Raw genomic sequence first — 22,082 nt, 5'->3', positions numbered from 1 at the left:
TGCATCTACCCTGTCAGTATTTTGTAGTTTTCAATGAGATCACCTGTCATTCTTCAAAGCTCTAGAGAATACAGGCCCAGTTTCCCCAATCTCTCTTCATAGGACAGTCCCACCATCCCGGGAACAAGTCTGATGAACCTTCATTGCACTCCCTCTATGGCAATAATATCCTTCCTAAGGTAAAGGGACCAAAACTGCACACACTACTCCAGGTGCGGTCTAACCAAGGTTCTATACAATTGAAGCAAGAACTTGATGCAATCAATGGACTTTTCTCATTCCGTATTTTACATAATAGTTTCAGAATGGTGAAACAGAATGCTTATACTTGGAGACATTAAAGCACAACAGGTGAGAATTTGGAATCTCAACAATGTACTCCAATCAGGTTATCTAAATAGTCTAAAAGTAGTTATAATTTGTAGCATGCATTTTCTTAGTTTGACTGCAAAAACTTATTTTTTTCTGGTTTCATTGTCAGGGTTTTTTTTTTATCATTTAAATATTAATTCCATATTAGATACAAAGTTCACCCAACTGCCAATAAGCTTGAACCTATATCACAAAATTTCTCACAGTTCAGCATAAATTGTCAACCTCACCGCAGACCACAGAATGTTTGCTATGGAATGGAAATATTTACACAGTTATGATGTGAGTGCATATTTGTGAAATTGGGATTCAGACAAATTAAATGGGCTTGTGCTTATATATTTTTGCCAGTTTTTGTTAATCACAGAATTTAATATTTTGTATCCAAACATCTTTTAAATGTTTTCTCCATATGACATCCATCACTAAGGCTACTGATTTGTGGTTTTCATGGAAGTGAATGGAATCACAGGAACACAAAACACAAGTATAAATCATAATTGCAAGTAATAAAAACAAGATTGCATTGATTCAATCACCATGAAACAGTGAGCCTAATTGTAAATGGGTACTAATGCTCAATGCAGTTTGGAAAATACCAGCATAAATTCCAGAATCCCAGTCAGTAGAAACTGAATTTGACATAGTCACTCTCCATAAATCACTGGTCCTGCCCATCACCCATCTTTCCCTTGAGCATTTGCTGGCATCAGAGTTTCCCATTCTCAATCGCAATTTCTTAAACCTAATTTAGTTATTCTAAAAAATAGGAATTTGCTTTTCCTCAAATATGAACAGGCAATCTTGTTATCAAGAAAGAGCTTTGAAAAGGGGAGGCGTTATAATAAAAATATGGAAAATCCAGAGACGAGGCAGGTGTGGTTCTAATCTTTAAACAAAGGGTATCATTGGAACATTAAGGTTTGTTTTACTTGTAAAGTTAAAAATCATGTTCACCATATACCTCCCCAGCTTAGCTTAGCAAAATATATTTTTCAGAGCATAATATACTCACAGGTAATCTAAAATGGAAGTGAATGTACAGTAGCAATTAACATTCCTAAAATCATGCCTAAAAATGAGATCTTCCAAAACAGTTTTTATTTAACTCATTTCTCCATTAACACATATTTCATGGAAGCAGATTCATCATCATACCATTTAATTATTTCACAGACACACCTATACTCATTGATCGAATAATAAATTAAGTGTTCATAATGGATCAAATAATTTACATATCACATATTTACACCTTAACACAGCTGTGCAATATAGCTGCTCAATTCCAAATTTATTGAAAATACCATGTATAGATCGTATTGCTATTGTTGCTGACTAAAACAAACAATGGAACAAGAGGAGATGGTTTGATATTAAAACCAGAATACTAAGAAACTCGCAAACAGAATACCTATTTCTAATTTGATAATACAAAGTCCATACTGCCGAATGAAATCTAAGCATAACAGACATAACATAAAGGCAGCAACCAAGATGGACTGTGATGGCACAAGTATTTCTGTAACACTAATGGTAATTGTGGAGCAATACAGTACAATATTATCCAACGGAGTTCAAAAATCACCATTTTAGATGTTTCACAACCATGTTGAAGAAGTATTAACATGCTTTCACTAAAGATGGAGCTTGTGCTTTTTATGTGCATCTTTTTCCAAATTTATACTGCAAGAGAATCATGAACATGGCATAATCAGCCAGCTCAAATGCTATTCCATCTGTTACCCTAATCTCTTTTCAAAGGCTTAAAGTTGATTGTGAATCTTGGGTTGAAGTAATATTGCAACTATTGGTTTATGATATTTGTGAAGTGAATGTGCATGCGGGAGGCTGGAGTTATATAACCAAATGCTCATCCCAGTGGGCTATGATGAGGTCAGTCACAAAGAAGCATTAGGTATTTGTGCTTGGACGAATAACAATGTTATACATTAAGTTTTGCACTGCTGGTGTACTTTTAAAATGCTCCTTTATGCTAGGTTGAAGTTGGAATGCAGAAAATGTGATCAAATCAGTACAAAATTGTACCTCGGAGGGAGTTCTGCATTTCCTGGCCTCAGTGTGTTTCAGAGCCAGATCAGGATCTGACTCCAGAGTCAAAATGCCACTTCTGCATCAATGCACATCTACAATCATTTCACATCAACAGGAAAACAATAACATACCTCCACCCTTTGTGTTCTTATAGGTCACATGTTTTGGGAAATAGTCATAGATATACTTAAGTGGACTCATCATTCCATACTTAATTGGTAACAGTGAGCACCCCAATCATATGTAGGCAACTTGAGTGAAATCCCACTGTTTTCAGAATACTCTATAAATTACTAATATTCCATTAGTATGCGAATCTTAACATACATCCTGCACCCTGTCTAATGAAGTTATCCAAAATGATTGGTGCTACTATTCACCAGTTCTACCATCAGCAAATCAGAATGCTACTTCATATAAGATGGTGCAAAACTGAATTTAGTTTATTTTACAATATTTCACTTTAAATAAAAGCTACCTCTTATCTAATTTATTAAACTGGGTGAACTACAGTTGACAAATTGTTAACATTAAATTACAGTACTTTTATCAGATAACCTAGAAAATCAGCACTATCTCAGATGGCCTTTATACATTGTGATGCTTTGCGTACATATCTGTCTTCGTGCTGTAATAAGTGTTCTGCTCAACTGACGACTGTAATTGGTGCTCTTTCATTCTTCACAACTCTTAGAACCAGCTCCAACATCATCTTCATACTTTCTCTCTATGCTGTCTTCCGAGGATTTACTGCAACAGTCATATGTCTTTCCACCAGATCCTAGACGAGTTCGGCAGCGTGCTCCAGGTTGGTACAACTGCATAGCTGGACGGTCCTGTACAACCAAAACCAGAAAAAGTGGTACAGTGCAAAACTCATGTGGCTGTATTGAGATACATGTTTTATAAGCACTGCATCTTGCATTTCTTTACAGTGTAACAATGTAATCTCAAGAATGGGAACATGAGAAACTCCATAAGATGGTTCTTTCATGCACATCATTATTTTGTGAATAAATTGAACTACTAGCAGAGCCATCAAAATTACACTTTGAAGTCATCTGTCGATCTGAAGGCTAAATTACCAGTCTGTCTATGAAAAGAACAGGAAACCATTTTTTCCCCCGATTTAAATTTTCAGTGTTTTTGCAGCTGTGAAAATCTAAATGCTCCAGCTCTCCATTCCATGGTTTCATGTGTGCTGTAAGGGATTACTTAATATGGTAACACTTCACTTTATAATAAAAATCAGAGAATAATTGACTAGATGTTCACTAACATTGCCAACAGCAAGTACACTTGGACTTTTATTAGCTAAAACCTTTGTCATAAAATTCCCGATCATACTCAATCATGTTAAGTTTAATTGTACAGCATAAAGTCTCTTTGTATAGGTCATAATTTTACATGCTAAGAGAATTAATTTAACGAAGAAGTTTTAGTAATTTTAGGCAAAACGTTGTTAAAGATTTTTTTGTGTTGCTTCCTATGGCTAAGAAAACAATCTTCAAAATTCAAAACATGCCAGAAGATAGACTGTACGACTTCTAAACATCAACATTTGTAAAATAAACTGTGTCTGAATACACTGTAAATGACAAAAAAAAATGAAAACTCACAATTGATCAGATTTGTAAAGAAAAAGGGATAGTAAATTCAAAAGTATAGATTTTGTTTTATTTGACTTTGATGCCACATGATAAGATTTGTATAAGCAACTCAAATATATTTGGCTGCTTATATGTTAAGTCAGACTAGTAGTAGAGATTTAAAGGGATAAGGGATTTTTCTTGAAGACAAAACTGCTACTGGAAATGCGTTGGGCAAGGAATTCCATCTGCTGGTTTGACATCAGGGTGATTCCCCCATTGTGACCCGAACCCATTTTCCTGGAGCAGGTTCAACTATATATAAAAGGGCAGACTGCCAGCGGTATCGCCGCTCTTCAATGGGTGTTTACTGCTGTGGGGAGGAAAAAGACACAGTGCAGCAGTTGAAAAGTCGCTGCAGCACTTAAAATATATTGGGCCAGTTTTAAAAAAGGAAGCTGCCCCCCCCTATATGATATTGAATGATCCCAGCAACCAAGGAACAGGCACTTGGAGCGTTTGGGAGAGAGAAAGTTGCAAGGCTCTTCTTCCTAACAGTCAAAGAAAATCCTTCTTTCTGTCTCCTGCTGCCACAGTCCCCCTAGAGAGGAGAGACTTGCATTTGTATAGCGCCTTTCATGGCCACAGGATATCTCAAAGCACTTTACCGCCAATGAATTACTTTTCGAAGTGTAGTCACTGTTGCAATGCGGCAGCCAATTTGTGCACAGCAAGCTTCCACAAACAGCAATGTGATAATGGCCAGATAATCTGCTTTTTTGTGATGTTGATTAAGGGATAAATATTGTCCAGGACACTGGGGATAATGCCCTGCTCTTCTTTGAAATAGTGTCATGAGATCTTTTAGGTATACCTGAAAGGAAAGACCAGGCCTCAGTTTAATATCTCATCCAAAAGACTGTCTCCTTCTTCTAGTGGCACTGAGGTGGGAACAGAGGAAATTGGCTAGTCTTATGTCCCACCATCTTTAATATGTGCCAGAACAGGTAATGGGCAGGTGACCAGCATCTGTATCAAAGGGGGAAGGAAGATCTTTGTGGTTGATTCTATGCACATGGATTCAGTAGCAGCCTCCCTGCTCTATTTTCTTCAACCCTCTTTGTCAGGACAGCTCACTTACATGTGGTAATTCATTGAAAAATCTTCTTACAATCTTTCCTCATTGCCCCATACTGCATCCCTAATTTAATACTATTTTAAATAATGACATAAAATATTGTCAATACTTGTATCAAGTCACAGCTTTCCTGACTGCCTTAACATCCCCGAGAGCTGCCAAATTTTCAATATGATAAATTGGAAAAGTGCTTTTTATAAGTCTCTTTTCATCTCCCTTGGAATTTTTAGCATAGGACCAGTTGCTGAAGCCCTGCAGCAGTAGTCAAAAATGCCTCGTTCTTCACTCCTGGTAACTACCTTGCCTTGTGCAAACTCCTCCCAGCCTGGTCATGTAGGGTGGCTGCACCAGGGCCATGGAGTGGAGGTGGTGTAGGTTGGTGCTTGGGTTGAGGAATCCACTATCAGTACAGGGCTAGTGGGGTGGTCCGCTCCTCTAGGGTCTACCCACCTTTCTCCACCACCCTCTCGGGCCACAGGAGTCTTTTCCAATTTAACATATTTTCCATGCTTCCCTCTTCCATTTGCTAATCTGCTGTAAACATTTACACTTCCACTGGACCCATTTTTTACTTCTTTATTTGTCCCATTACCATCCTCTTTTGCCTTGCACCACCATCCCTTTTGTCATTTTATCACTCCTGCTCTTCACCCTATCACATACTTTCACCAACTTTGCACTTACTTTAAAACATCTCGAACATCTTCCAGTTCTGATGAAAAGTCATTGACCTGAAATGTTAACTGTTTCCTTTTGCACATTTGCTACCTGACCTGCCGCGTGTTTTCTATTTTTATTTTTATCTTTCACCTAGACTTCAGTCACCCATTCGAATTTTCTCCTTCCTAGATCAGCGTTCATTTTCATTTCTCCTGCTTCTGAGGACATTTGACATATTAAAGGTGCTATGTAAATGAAAGTTTTTGTTGGAAGGGGAGGAGGAAAGTAACTAGAATAATGAATAGGTTTTATTCTTGGCCTCTGCTGCTTATACTGTTCATAGAAGATGTATGAGAGGGAGTTTGTGATAAAACTATAAAAAGTTTTGATGACACAAAGCTGTGTAGTCGTGACTAGCAAAAGGAAGAATGGCCATGTCCAATTAATGGTTAAGCGATGAAATAAGCGAAGGAAAGTCAAATGGACTTGAATGTGGATAAATGAGAGGTAATGTACAATGGAACAGGAAACACCAGTACACAACAGATGCCCATTAAAAAAGGAAAATTATTTGGGTGCGATTATTAACCTTTTACAGAAAATAAGCAGTTATTGTGAAGCTGCTATTAGCACTTTAATCCTTCATTGGAATGTATTTTTGATACCCCTTTTTAGCCACCTCTTTTCAAAGCTGAATAGCTCAAGCATTTACAGTTTTTCGTCAGAGCTCATTTCTCTGACATAAGGTATTAGCCTCATGATTCTTCCCAGGGCTTGAATGTCAACTATGACCAAATCTGAACACAGTACTCAAAGCACAACATAACCAGAACACTAGTTTTAACATGCCACCCTCTGACTTGTTAGTCACTGAACTGGCTATATAGCTTTGCATTCTCTTTGTTATGCGAATTGTTGCTCCACAGTTATTGGACAAATTAAGAGCTATGTCTACTCTTTGGTCTCTATTAACTTCACCATTAGTTAACTTAACACCAAAGAATATGTTGCCCATGTGTACTATACACTTAAATCAATATTGAATTTCATCTGCTACTGGTTCACACTTTTAAATACTTTATTTTATTTTATATAACTCTATTTCGTAGATATTTGGCTGCCTCCTCACAGTGATGCAAACACCACACTGGACAAACAAGAAAGTACTAACCAACGTTCATCACATGGATTAAAGTGAACTGGAACAATTGTACACCATTCTAGTTCTTACCTTGTGAACTGACAGCAGCTGTGCACACATTTTAGTGGAGGGAAAGCCAGTATGAGAAAAAACTGGAACCCATGATACCTGTCTATGCAATAAAAAAATAGAAAGTGCTGGGTGCTGGAAATACTCATCAGGCCAGGCAGCATCTGTGGAGAAAGAAGTAGAGTTAACGTTTCAGGTCCGAACTGATGAAAGGTCACAGACCTGAAACATTAACTTTGTTTCTCTCTCCACAGTTGCTGCCTGACCTGCTGAGTATTTCCAGCATCTGCAGTATTTTGCTTTTATACCTGCCTATGTGTTGGAGTGCAGGAAATCAAGAGTGGGAAGTTTGCACAAGGGAAAAAAGATGAAAAGCAGAAGCATCAAAGGCTTGACAGGACAGAAAGAAAATGCAATGGGAGTATATGGAGAAAAACCCAGCTCAGTACAAACTGCGGGTACAAGTGAGGAGTGAGAGAAACTGAGAGGCCGAGTGGCAGAACTAGGATAGGAACACAGCAAGAAACAATCCATGTGAGAGCCCGATTTGCAAGGGAAGAATGAGGCAGGGACTCATGAATGCCAGAGATCCTGAGCTCTGGCTTTGGCTGAATTATATAGGAGTCTGCAGAGAAATGAAAGTACCTATAGAAAGCGGGCAACAAAGTGGAGAGAGAAGGATGCCCTTCAGTGAGACCAAAGAAGTCAGCTGAAAGCCCTTCAGCCACAGAAACTTGGTGTAGAAGCAAAATGACGTAAGAAAGTTGAGAAAATTGGTAAATGAGAAATAAAAGGAAAGAGAAATGAAATTGTGGGAGGCGGGATACAACTGCAACACCACGGGATCAATTTGGGGTGCCTGCCTCGCCAGCAGTGGGCTTCAAGTAAATCGTGGGCTGTCAGGGTGGGGCGGCAAATAGGAGGGGGGCTGCAGCAGCACTCCACATAAAAGTATTTTAAAAATACAATTTTGTTGGGGCATTCAGCAGTCCATTTAAGGTTAGGCTGCATTTGGAATTGAAACAGCGCCTGTTCTGCTCCACATAAATTTCTAGTAAGGATCCTCAAACAGGCATTAGGCCCTGGATTTGCATATGCAATGGTCAGCATCTGCTTAAGGTAAATGGTAGGGACACCTGCAAAATTGCCTTTTTCAATATAGTGGCAGGTGCAGGTGCAAACTGTCAGGAATGTTGCAACATGAAAATGGTCCTTTTGCACCCATTTTCTACCCAAACAAAGGGTACAATGATTAATTTTTCCACCTACGGGTCTAAAGTACAATGTGCTGGGGCACTCCACTCAACAATTTCTCTACCCCATCATTAATTCACTTGTAAGCACTTGTTTTCCCTACACTTCATACAATTTCTACTTACCCTTCGGCATTACCTCAAATTCCCTTTGCATTAAACTTAAATAGCAGCATTCATGCAGAATTTAAAGCTTTTTTTGGAAGTATAGATAGCGTATGCTGTAAGGCTATAAACAGTCTACTTCAGGTGCCACTTACTCAAAAATATCTCAGGATATTCAGGCAGAATCCTATCCTTCATAAACCACGGTGGCTGTCAAACTCATGCATGTAATCTTCAAGTTTACCAAGATAATCAATTCCACTATTTTGCCTGGTATTAATGCTAAGCTAATGCGTGTGTTTTTGCCTGGCTCCATATTGATAGCTCTTTTTGTAAAGTGTTATCACAATAGCTTGCTTCTGACCTAGCAGGGCCTCAACAGTAATCAATTCCCTCATAGTAACTGTCATGCACCTCATAAGATCTTATCCCTTACCTGCCTTGGAGCCAACTCGGTACAAGACTTTGCTCAGAGCTTGGAGCCCATCCTCTCCAGCATGGAGGTGGCGGCCAACAGCATGAGAACATTTGGGGACCCATCTATGTTGCAGCATCTGATGAATGATGTCTCAGCTTCCATCACAGCACAAGCAGAAGCCACACAACACCTGGGTGCTGCAATGGAAGCTCAGACTGAAGCCATGCAAGCTCAGCATGCTGACAAAGTAATTAGGAGAGCGAAGAGGGACATGAAAAAACACTGGCGGACAAGATAAAGGAAAATCCCAAGGCGTTTTATAAGTATATTAAGGGCAAGAGGATAACCAGGGAAAGAGTAGGGCCCATTAGGGACCAAAGTGGCAATCTGTGTGTAGAGCCGGAGGACGTAGGCGAGGTTTTAGATGATTACCTTTCATCTGTGTTCACTATGGAGAAGGACGATGTAGATGTAGAGATCAGAGGGATTATGATATAGGGGAGGGGGATTGTGATATACTTGAACATATTAGCATTGAAAGTGAGGAAGTATTAGCTGTTTTAGCGGGCTTAAAAGTGGATAAACCCCCAGGGCCAGATGAGATGTTTCCCAGGCTGTTATGTGAGGCAAGGGAGGAGATAACAGGGGCTCTGACACAAATTTTCAAATCCTCTCTGGCCACAGGGGAGGTACCAGAGGATTGGAGGACAGCAAATGTAGTACCATTATTCAAGAAGGGTAGCAGGGATAAACCAGGTAATTACAGGCCGGTGAGTCTATCAGTGGTAGGGAAACTATTGGAAAAAATTCTGAGGGACAGGATGAATCTCCACTTGGAGAGGCAGGGATAGTCAGCATGGCTTTGTCGGGGAGATCGTGTCTAACTAACTTGATTGAGTTTTTCGAGGCGGTGACTAGATGTTTAGACGAGGGTAAAGCAGTTGATGTAGTCTACATGAACTTCAGTAAGGCTTTTGATAAGGTCCCGCATGGGGGATTGGTAAAGAAGCTAACAGCCCATGGGATCCAAGGCAATTTGGCAAATTAGATCCAAAATTGGCTTAGTGGCAGGAGGCAGAGGGTGACGGTCAAGGGTTGTTTTTGCGAGTGGAACCTGTGACCAGTGGTGTACCATAGGGATCGGGTGCTGGGTCCCTTGCTGTTTGTAGTGTACATTAATGATTTAGATGTGAATATAGGAGGTATGATCAGTAAATTCGCAGATGACATGAAAATTGGTGGTGTCGTAAATAGTGAGGAGGAAAGCCTTAGATTGCAGGATGAAATAGATGGGCTGGTAAGATGGGCAGAGCAGTGGCAAATGGAATTTAATCCTGAGAAGTGTAAGGTGATACATTTTGGGAGGACTAACAAGGCAAGGGAATATACAATGGATGATAGGACCCTAGGAAGTATAGAGGGTCAGAGGGGCCTTGGTGTACTTGTCCATAGATCACTTAAGGCAGCAGCACAGGTAGATAAGGTGGTTAGGAAGGCATATGGGATACTTGCCTTTATTAGCTGAGGCATAGAATACAAGAGCAGGGAGGTTATGGTGGAGCTGTATAAAACGCTAGTTAGGCCACTGCTGGAGTACTGTGTACAGTTCTGGGCACCACACTATAGGAAGTATGCGATTGCATTGGAGAGGGTGTAGAGGAGATTCATCAGGATGTTGCCTGGGCTGGAGCATTTCAGCAATGAAGAGAGACTGAAAAGGCTAGGGTTGTTTTCCTTAAAGAGCAGAGCAGGCTGAAGGGGGACCTGATTGAGGTATACAAAGTTATGAGGGGCATAGATAGGAAAAACCTTTTCCCCTTAGTGGAGGGGTCAATAACCAGGGGGCATAGATTTAAGGTAAGGGGCAGGAGGTTTAGAGGGGATTTGAGGAAAAACTTTTCACCCAGAGCGTGGTTAGAATTTGGAACCCACTACCTGACGGATGGTAGAGGCAGGAACCCTCACAACATTTAAGAAGTATTTAGATGAGCACTTGAAATGCCATAGCATACAGGGCTATGGGCCAAATGCTGGAAAATGGGATTAGTTAGGTGCTTGCTGGCCGGCACAGACACGATGGGTCGAAGGGCTTGTTTCTGTGCTGTATGACTCTATGACACGCAAACTGATACTGCTGCCATCATAGCAGCAGATACCAGTATTCAAAGGGGCTTGCAGGGTGTCACAGCAATCCAGCAATAGATGCTCCAACACATTGCTAGGACTGCTGAGGTGCCATCCTGGGGGAGTGGCAGTGGTTCCATGGAGTCCAAACCTGCTGTTCTCTCTCAGAATGACAGCATTTGAACTCCTAACAGTGCCACTCTGCAAGTGCCCTCACTATTGCCTGTCAGCCAGCTAGCCCATGCCAAGGTGCAGTGTGAAGCTGGCCTTCTAGGGCCAGAGCTCTCAAGGTTGTCCTGTAAGGCCATCTGCAGTCTTCGCTACTGAAAGGTAGAAGCTTTCCACCATCTAAGCTGCAGCCACTGGGGTAGCATTGCACAGGAGCACTAGGGCAGGCACATGGAAGATAGGCACTAATGGAATTCACAAGGGTGATTAGTTAATTTTTGTATGCAATATGGCATGGTTTGACTTATAAATTTAGTTTGGAATTTTTTGTGTGTGGGGTTGCTTTTATTTTAGTCCTGGGGCCAAGAAGATGCTGTGATGGCCAGCAACAGAGGAAAGGTGAGGTTTGCGTTGTCGGTGAATGAGGAAATGGAGTTGCGTTCACTGGTATTGCAGTCAGATGACTCAATAACGGACAACCTGGTCTGAAAGGGGATGTGTTCGTTGCCTCCTCCCTTCCTCTTCCTCAGCTGTTGCCGTATAGCTGGTGTCAAGGGCTGTGCCCTCATGATGGTAAGGTTGTGCTGCATGCAGCAGACCACCACAAATCTTGGCATGTGGTCTGCCAAATATAGCAGGGCTCCTAAAGAGCAGTCCCAGCTGTGGAGTCGTTGTTTAAGCACCAAAATGGTTTGTTCGATCACATTTTGTGTGGCAGCATAGCTTTCATTATATGCATACTGCCCACATGTGCATGGGTTGTGCACTGGAGTCATGGGTCCCATGTCCAGTGGATAGCCCTCGTCACCCAGTGGCCACACTGTTGTCACAGTGTTTCAAATGCAGATTACAGCAGACTGCTGCAGAGTGAAGGCATCATGACTGCTGCCAGGATACCGAGCATGATACGCTGTGTATGGTTGCATGCCAGCTGGATGACAAGAGAGTGGAATCCCTTCTGGAGTTACATGTCAGAGTTAACATATGTCACCCAGGGAGCAAAGCGTGTGAGGTCAGTGGCACCCTGCACCGTGGGGAAGCCAGCAATCCTAAAAGCCATGAGCTCACTCCATCTGCTTCTCTTTGGCAAGAGAATGAAATGTATTCAGCTCTCTTGGAATACAGAGCCTCAGTGACATCCCTTATGTAATAGTGGACAGCGAATTGGGAGATGTTGCAAATATCGCCTGGTCCAGCCTAGACGGAGCCAGATGCCTAAACATTCATGGCCACCTTCAAAGCCACTGGCAATGTGGTCCTTGCCCTGCTCTGAGGTTGTTGTGTCTGCAGCAGGTAGCAGATTTCAGTGAGGACCTCCTTAGTGAAGTGGAAATGTCTGACATGCTGTTCCTCGATGAGATCCTGGTAGGGGGAAGTGCTCCTTGAACACTCTGGGTGGATATGGCCTTCAGCTGAAAGCCCTTCTTCCCCCTCCTTAGTGCAACTTGTCCTGCTCCGTGTCTCCTCTGCTCATTCTCCATGTCATGCTATAATCCAAGGGGAATACAAACTACTGCACCAATGTCTGACAGCAGGTGGCTTATGCAGAATCTTTGAAGTCAGGACAAAGTCCTTCAGCACATGCCACACCTCTCCCTGTAGAGTTCAGCAACTTTAAACAACTCTGCAAACCACCAAACACTTCTGCTGTGCAGAAAGAGCCAGTCGAAATCAATCAGCAACTAACCTGAAAGTAATGATCCCTTTAAATATCTCTGGTGGGGTTACTTTCTGCTGCTGAAAGTGTATTCAACTATGCATGTTTTACGATATGACGTTAGCTGGAATATTGAGCTCCGAAATGGCATTGCTGGCATCAAATCAGCGTTACAAACTGATTGACATCACGATCTGCCTACTCTGCATACTTCCGGTGAATGCCCCCTGTGCGCTGCTACACTGTCCCTAAAATGGTGCCTGGCGTGACCAGCACCAGGAGGCATGTGCACTGCAGACACCATTTTGGAGGCAAAACAACACCCATGGCACTGAAAAACCAGGCGCTATGGGGCTGAATTTCATGGCCATGGTGCTTCCAGTAAGCTAGAATACAGTGGCAAAAGTTATCTACTTATCTCTGGATTTGCTACTTTTATTCGGAAGACAAAGGAAGTACAGACTCGCTTATGCTGTTGAACCCAAGAGAAATATCTGATATAAAAAGCCAGAAATGGAACACCATTGAATTGCACACTCACCACACTTTTACCAGCATGAAAAAAGTTGCTATGTGTGGCTAAAAAATGTTTAAACAGTTCTACTTTGTGTCACAGTTTTTAGATTTTTACACTAGATACTTCTTTTTCAGCATCACTGGTCATTCCTGCAATTCAAGACATATTTGTTTCTGTCCAATATCTAAATAAATTGCAGCATGATCTTAATAGAGAACCCTTAATAAGGGAACTCTTAATAGAGTTCCGAAGAAGGGTCACTGACCCGAAACGTTAACTCTGCTTCTCTTTTCACAGATGCTGCCAGACCTGCTGAGTGGTTCCAGCATTTCTTGTTTTTATATCTTAATAGAGAACCCTTATTCCTTATACGGACTACTGGAAGGTATCACATGCTTCTTTTGAATTCTCCTCTCTTTATGGTTGATGGACTAGATAAATACTCTTACTAATTTAAGACACAGGCTTCAAACCAACAAATGATGCAGTGCACTATAATGTTCAATACACTCCTCGATATACAAAACAATAAAAACAGAACTTGCTTTCTCTCTAAACATGGATCCTAAAACAGAAGGCCACTTACTAGCTGAAATTTTCCTGGTTAAAAACATAGACAGGTTTAAAACACAGGCAGCTGCTGGCTATAAAGTTGATAGACATTCTGTCTAACTGCCCCTTACTAAGAACCGCTACTACTAGTCTGTAAGATGTCATTCCTGCCCACCAAACAATTGAACAGAGGTCTTCAGTCAATCAAGAGGCCTGCCTTCTTTTCAAAGGACTCAGAAATGGCTGTCAAAATCAGTTACCATTGCAATCCCAGACTGAGGGCCTATCCTCTGATGTGTATGACCTGGAAGTCTCCAGGGCTCAGCCTAGTTGCATCTCTTACTGTGAGAATTGAATAGAACACCAGTAAGGTATTGCAATGAGTCATCTCTGACAATAGCACTAAATATCTGAGATTACAGACTTAAGTACTACCTATGATTCCTTGCTCTTGAATGTATAATACAATAATCCTTATTCGCTTGTTTTGAAGACTTTTAAACATGGTGATGGGTTTCTACAGTGTCAGACAATTGTCTGACCAAAAATAGTTACCCTGTATTCCCATGTCTAAGTCAATACTCTATCCATCACCATAATTTGTCCTCTGTTCCATGACTCTATCATAGCCACTAATCAAAAGTTTTCTAAAATTACAAATAATGTAATACCAACTGCATTTGTCTTATGCGCCATGTTAGTAGTAGCTTCAAAAGACACAACCTCTCTTTCCTGAATCCATGCTCACTGTTCTAAACAAGCTATGGGGTTTCCAAACATTTTGAATCAAATTAATTTGTAATTCTTATGTATTATGGCACACACAGAAGTGTCTGGTACCTTTTCTAACCGCTCCTGTCCTCGCATATGGGGTCTTCCACTTAAACTTTTTTTTCTGTTTATTGTGGACCAGATAATATAATGAAAATAATGCCCCGCTGTGAAATACAGGAGTAATTGGGAGATGGCAGCCAATTTCCCTACTCTGAAAATCACACTACAATAGAAAGATTTTTGCAGCCAAAAGAAAAAGCAAAATTGAATTTAAATTATGCCAAATTTAGTTAAAAAATTAATGTGCAAATTAAGGTACTCAGAAAACCTGCGGCAGTTACTCGTTAACTTTAAAAAGTGAATTCACATAAACCTATTCATATTTAGACTAAGTATTGACATGAACCTGGTTAGCTGTGTAAAAACAGAATGCCTTAAAGAGTATGACAGAGTGCATACTAAGGCTCCACTCACACTAGCTTCTTTTTCATTGCTGTATTAACTAGTTTTTTTTCTGAGACTACTTTTGTAACTTTTCTGATTGATTCTTCATTTCCTTCAAATTCTAATTTAGTTTGGTTTATAGTTTTTTTGAGTTTTAGAAATTTGTTTAATGGCACAGCCTATTTGAAAGCCATGTTTTTCTCAATGTTTGTATTTCTTCTGGAATAATTCTTCAAAAAAGCACCTCTTGAAAGTGTAATGTAAAAATAAATGAAATAACTTAGAATTCTGTTGATATAAATATGGAACTATCTTTCCAACCCCCCTGTGGTATCAAGTACATGGTTAAGAAAGATGATCGAGGCGACCTTTGTGCAATTACAAAATCTTTCAAGAAATATGTCACTTCCTTCATCAGTTCTCTAAATCCATGTACCAAAAACAATGAGGCTTTCTTGCTTATAACAAAAAAAACTTAAAAGTCCTAGTTAAAATGCAACTGTTTTATTTAAAAAATGTTATGTTTTGAACACTTGCTATTACCAAACATTTTTCAGAGGATGATTATTTTAATAAATCTTCCTGAAAGTGCTGACTTCATGAAGCTTGACATCAGAAATTTCAGTGGCATTGGGACAAAAGGACTTGACTCTGCTCCTTTCTGTCAATTTCTCTGAAGTAAAATAAATCTTTCAACAGGCATGAACCTTCACAAACTGCTACTTGGAAATTTGTTTGAGTTTTTTTTATTAACTTTTGAAATGATGACTCCATTTCTGGAAGACTATCAATTTTTAAATCAATGTTTTAAAATAAACTGAACATAGTAAAACAAAAAGAAACATTTGAAGAAAATAATTTTTTGCCCTCTCTTAAATAAGAATAATTTTAATGTAGTACTTTAAAAAGATACAGTGTATTGAAAAAGTACAACACAATACCTGTTTAATGCTAGATTTTGTCCATGCTTCAAAAAACATCTGACGTCTAATTTTATGTGCGTAGTTAATTTTCAGTGTTTTAGAACATGGGGCTTGAATATCCACTCCAATTAATGTTGCCAACACCATAGTAGCTTGAAAAAATGGTGACAGGTACCTTATTCCTTATCCGCTCCCTTTTAGATCCCATGTCATCATTTTTGTCTTCTTTACCCAGTTTGTCTATTTTCTCAGTGCTGAACATGTAGCTCAGGCTGTCTCCCTTTTTTTCTCTTTCTTGTCCATGTTCCTTCCCTCTTTTTGTTTCTTCTTCTTTTGTTCTCATAGCTCTCTCTACTTCATAACGCTCTTTTTGCTTTCTGCGCTCATCCTCACGTCGCCTCTGTCGCTCTCGTTCTCGTTCTTTTTCCCTTAATCTTCTTTCCCGTTCCCTCTCCCTACGTTCTCTATCACTATCGTTTGGTGGTCTATGTAAAAAAAAAAATTAGAAAGTTAGTCTTTTTGCATGGTTGCCTACAATAGCATATATTTTTAATAATTCTATTAAGGTAGTTAGCAAATCTTAGAGTATTTTGATCATTTGTTACACAGCCCAATCGATACAAAGTAGCTATACGATATTAAAATTCTGAAGGATATTTTTCACCAGAACCTAGTTCTATAACAAGGTGAAGCTTCAGCATTGTGAGCAATTTATGGCATAAGTGAGAAAACTAAAGATGCCTCTGTATAAATTATAATACAATGCTATACTGTAACCATAACAATAATAGACTGATTAATGAATTAATTGACTTCTGTGGAAAGAAAAATTGGGTGAATAGCTCCCATTTTACAACAGCTCCTAAAATTAAAATTATCCCCCAAGGTTCTATAAAAAGTAGCTCTAGGAGCTACAAATTGCTTATTCTTTATTTCAGGTCAATTACTTTCAATTTTAAATTGAAAGACGATAGATTATTACTAACTGTTGCAGGCTAATTGTTAATGGTTTAGCATTTTATGATAACACTCTAATGTGGTTTGTTGTCTTTCAGATCACTCTGTTGACATTAACAGTCATTTCCAGATTAGTTGCAAGTAAACAAAAAAATTCTAGTAATTTTATAATTGTAGCAATTTTTTGTTTTATATTTATAAAATAAATGTTATCCGTCATCTGTTCATCTCCTTTACAGGGCTAAATTATCTGCAAATTGTCTCATTAACTCTTACATCTATGTGTTTTTGGTAGTGAAAGTATCTACAGCTATTGTCCAAATCAAATCAGGGCTCTGAGTAAAACCTTTTAAATTAAAGTAAATGAAAACGTATAACATTTATATTGCTATTCTGTAAAACAAACATTGAGAAAGTAGTACGATATTGAGAAAGTGGTAGAGGAAAAAGCAATCAATCAAAATAAAAATTTTACTTTTTGGTAATAAAGAAAACTTCACTGCATTTTCCAGTTTGCTTTAAAATGTTGAAATCATAATCATATTCTATTGTGCTATATATGTAATCATGCCTGTAATGCTAAATTGTTTATTCTAACAGCACAATTGCAAAGGAGGTCCTCAAAAAATAACTGCAGTAGTTTTCAGATTATTTTTATAGGTTAACAAATGAAAGCATTACTTTAAAAAAAAAAATTCTTTCATGTGGGCATCGCTTGCAAGGCCAACATTTGTTGCCCATCCATAATTGCCCTTGACAACAGAGCGGCTTGCTAGGCCATTTCAGAGGGCAGTTAAGAGTCAACCACATTGCTGTGGGTCTGGAGTCACATGTTGGCCAAATCAGGTAAGGACGGCAGATTTCCTTCCCTAATGGACACTAGTGAACCACGTGTTTTTATGACAATTGATGAGTTTCATGGCACCATTACTGAGACTAGCTTTCAATTCCAGAATTTTTAAAATTAATTGAATTTAAATTCCACCAACTGCCGTGGTGGGATGCGAACCTGTGTCTCCAGGGCATTAGCCTGGACCTCTGGATTACTAGTTCATAAATGTCCAGACTGTATGAAAAGATCAACATCATTGTGTTCACTTTCACCACAGTGAAGTATCAGATCAGCAGGCAAAGTAAGACTGAACAAATACAGTTGCATAATAAAAACTGCTGTTGTAACTCACTTATCTTTGACATCCTTCTGTGTAATCTCTGGCCGCTTTCCTTGCAAGTTTCCTGGACAGCATGGCTTTTCCCACTTTCCTTTTTCATTGTCACCATCCTCTGCTTTCTCCTTCCATTTGTCTGTGTCCTGTTCCTCTTCTTTATCAGCCTTTTTCAACAACTAAAGATTACAATATAACTTGATATAAAAGGCAGATTATAAAACTGTTAGATATTTGGGCCATTTTAAACCTTACCCTAGATTATTTTGGCTCTTGTACCTTAGATCATGTTCATAGGTAAGGGTCAACTCCCCAAACCTTCAAGAGTGTGTGCTCTAGGTAAACTTTCAGTGACATACCCTGGAAACAAACATCAAACCTGTTTGGCAATTGCTTTTAGGTACTGCACTATTTCATGCTTCCATAAGATTTCACTTCAGCAGAGCATGACAGTAAGTCACGTCTTTAAAGTTTGAAATATAAAATACATTTATTATATAATGAAGTGAGTAATCCAACAGTCTCTTCACTACTCTAGAGTTTCAATTAACTGACTTTCTTATAAAAATCCCTTGCTTCAACTGCCTTTTATTTTAAAGGGGAAGAACATTCTACAATTTCTACTAGAAGTTATCCCCTAGGATTCTATAAAAAGTGGTTCTAAGAGCTACAAATTGCTTATTCTTCATTTTAGGTCAATATCTTTCATTTTTTTAATTGAAAGAAGCAGGCTAATTGTTAACTGTTTAGCACTTTCTGATAACTTTCCATTGAATCATACTGGTTCTTCATATGGTGATGTGTAATATGAGGAAATCAATCGCTGCATGTAACACTAAATGGATAATACTATGGCAATTCATGGAACATGTGCAGGGCTTCATTGTCAAGGTTGAGATCAAAATAATTCTCATTGTCTCAAAGGGACATAGTATACAGCCTTGATAGTAGCTTTCTGTGTGAAATTTTCAATCACTTCAATGACTCCACTTAACTCCATCTAGTGGATGTTATTTCTACTATTACAGTTTTCGCATCACAACCTGACAGAAGATCTAAAGGTTAAGAAGAGAGACATGTGTACTCTTATCAGTTTCTTAGTTACCTCTTGTTGCTCTGTTTTCTGCTCCAGAACTGCTGGCTAGAGGCAGCTTGCTCTGTGGCAGGGGAGGCTGGAAGACTGCAGTGGCAGCGGTCTGCCACAGAGCCCGATGCTGGGATTGCCGGGCCCTATCACCCCGGTGGTGGCAAGGATCTGTGGCGGCCCCCCCGGCCGCTCGGCGACAGAACCTGACTTTAAATATTTAAATAAATCTCATGAATACATTTACATACAATTCCCTGCAATATTACCGGCTGTCCAGGATCTCCCATGCGACAGGTGGCACTCACGCACCTTTGCTTTCCAGTCTGGATTGCACCACTGAGGTGGGGAAGGGGGCAATTTAGGATTTTGAGTGTAATGGAGGGGGTGGGGTGGGGTGCGGCAGGGTGCAAAACAGGGTCAACTCTGCATTTTTAGTGTGGGGAGGGGGGAGGGGTGATCTCTGCACTTTGTGCAGTTGTGGGGGAGGGAGTCAGCTTGACAATTTAAGTGTTTTGGGGGGGGGGGGGCAACTCTGTAATGTAAGTGTTTTGGGAGCGGGGAAACGGGGCGAGAATTTATTTGCGGTGTAGTGGGGTCGGTACTGGGTTCAACTCTGCAGTTTTTGTGGCAGGTCTGGCAGCCCTTTAAAAATTGCGCCAGCACCTGTGCAGAAGCAGTTGATGCCATTCACGGCGTTGCTGAGGCTGCCCCCACCACGTGATTGTTTGGGGGGGTGGGGGGCGGGGAAAGGGGCAGCCTGTACTGTGGCCTGCCATTTTTTTTTTAACCTGTCACCGCTCCCTTCAGTCCTTAGTGTGGAACTCCTTTTATGGCAGTGTGAAATTCCACTCACTGCAATAAATGGTGCAATCCACCCAGATTCCACTGTCCTCAGTCCAAGGCTGTTTCTAACCCGCAGTTCCAGAGCACAGAAAGGAGTTAAAGAATAAAAGACACCAATAAGTGTACAGACATCTCTCTTTCCCATGAACAGAATTAGAACCAATTCAGCAGAATACATTTTTCCTTCGAATCTTAGCTCACCGAGTTAGCACACCTCTTTTCACCTCTGGAATCTGAGCTTGATCCCAAAAGGGACGAGATCAGTCTACTCCAGACACGATTGAAATGGAAAGCCTTTCTCTCTGATGACAAGGAGACTAATTGAAATGAACTTGCAGTTTCTGGCAAGTATGAAGCCACAAAACAAAACTGCATAACTCAAAACAGATCCTCAGTATTGCAAAAATAAGGCTTTATAAGGGAAATAAAAATGCACCATTGGCAAAGTAACAAGAGTAGGAAATTCCTCTGTGTGTTACATTTATACCACAATAGTTGCACAACAGTCTGTCGGATAAATGTAAAACAGAAGTTTTCTCCAGTTAAGTTTCAGGTTTGAGGTAAGGCATATTTTTTGTAATAGTCTTGTGGAAGAAACTTTACGGGCATCTAACTTATAAGGCATCCAAAATGTAACATTAAGTTTTATATACCCAAATAAAAAAAATCTAAAATCCCATGGTTCAAACAGAACGTCTTGTTATAGCACCTTGACATATGTAACTATAGGCAACACAATAACAGGTAACAGTGTTTTATCTCTGTAATTTAGTTTAGGGCAAAAACATCAGGAAATGTTATTCAATTATCAATTTAACTCTAGCTGATTCTGATTTTGTACCTCTAATACCTTCACCACCTCGTGTCCCTCTGACCGTGTACCCCAAACACTATGAAACAATTTTTCATGAAGCAAGGTTGTGTGTGAAATACAGTTATCAAATTGTTTTAAGAATTTTTTTTTCCCCCAAGGAATGATTCCCAAAACAACCTTGACCAATGCAGGACTTTTCTTTAAAAACATGGTTGCTGCTTTTTTCAGGTTAGATCCATTACTGAAACAGAAAAATGAGTAGAGGGTGAAACTGAATATCTTAATAAAAATAGAGCATTCCTGGATGCCTCAGTGAATTATCCAGTGAATGCAGCCAAGAATGGCCAAGGTTTATTTTTTGTCTGTGCTGAGTTAGTTAATTGTAGCCATAGTGACAGTAGGGGCACAACAATCACAGAATCACAGAATTGTTACACTGCAGGAGGTGGCAATTCAACCCATCGTGTCCGCACCGGCTCTCCGAAAGAGCAATTCACTCAGTTCCATTCCCCCACTTTCTCCCCGTAACCCTGCACATTATTCCTTTTTATATAACTGTCTAATTCCCTTTTGAATGCTTCAATTGAACCTGCCTCCATCATACTCAGGCAGTGCATTCCAGACCTTAACCACTCGCTGCGTGAACAAGTTTTTCCTCATGTCGCTTTTGCTTCTCTTACCAAATACTTTAAATCTGTGCCCTCTCATTCTCGATCTTTTCACGAGTAGGAATTGTTTCTCTCTCTATCAACTCTGTCCAGACCCCTCATGATTTTGAATACCTCTAATCAAATCGCCTCTCAGCCTTCTCTTCTCCAAGGAAAACAGTCCTAACCTCCAATCTATCTTCATAACTGAAGTTCCTCTTCCCTGGAACCATTCTCGTGAATCTTTTCTGCACTGTCTCCAATGCCCTCACGTCTTTCCAAAAATGTAGTGCCCAGAAGTGGACGCAATACTCCAACTGAGGCTGAAATAATGTCTTATACAAGTTCAGCATAACTTTCTTGCTCTTGTACTCTATGCCCCTATTAATAAAGCCCAGGATACTGTATGCTTTATTAACTGCTCTCTCAACCTGTCCTGCCACCTTCAATGACTTATGCACATATACATCCAGGTGCCTCTGCTCCTGCACCCCCTTTAGAATTGTACCCTTAATTTTATATTGTCTCTCCGTGTTCTTCCTACTGAAATGGATCACTTCACATTTCTCTGCATTGAACTTCATCTGCCACCTGTCTGCCCATTCCACC

General features: G+C 39.9%; 1 protein-coding gene across 7 annotated transcripts in view; it reads right to left on the bottom strand.

The window, feature by feature from the left end:
- Positions 1-22,082, bottom strand: part of upf3a (UPF3A regulator of nonsense mediated mRNA decay) — a 101,553-nt gene that overhangs the window by 4,173 nt on the left and 75,298 nt on the right. For 5 of the 7 annotated variants that reach the window (XM_068033773.1, XM_068033776.1, XM_068033777.1 and 2 more), the window contains 3 exons: positions 18,101-18,261; positions 16,135-16,444; positions 1,346-3,263 (listed from right to left, as the gene is read on the bottom strand). In XM_068033773.1, coding sequence (XP_067889874.1) covers positions 3,102-3,263; positions 16,135-16,444; positions 18,101-18,261 — 633 coding nt within the window. In that variant the 3' untranslated portion in view covers positions 1,346-3,101. Of the gene's footprint in view, positions 1-1,345; positions 3,264-16,134; positions 16,445-18,100; positions 18,262-22,082 lie in introns of those variants that run through there. The other 2 variants (XM_068033778.1, XM_068033775.1) reach the window with 1 other exon arrangement.

Source organism: Heterodontus francisci, chromosome 6, assembly GCF_036365525.1.
Source record: "Heterodontus francisci isolate sHetFra1 chromosome 6, sHetFra1.hap1, whole genome shotgun sequence".
NCBI lineage: Eukaryota > Metazoa > Chordata > Chondrichthyes > Heterodontiformes > Heterodontidae > Heterodontus > Heterodontus francisci.
The sequence above is the reverse complement of the archived record's forward strand: the minus strand, read 5'-3'. Positions and strand labels throughout refer to the sequence as shown.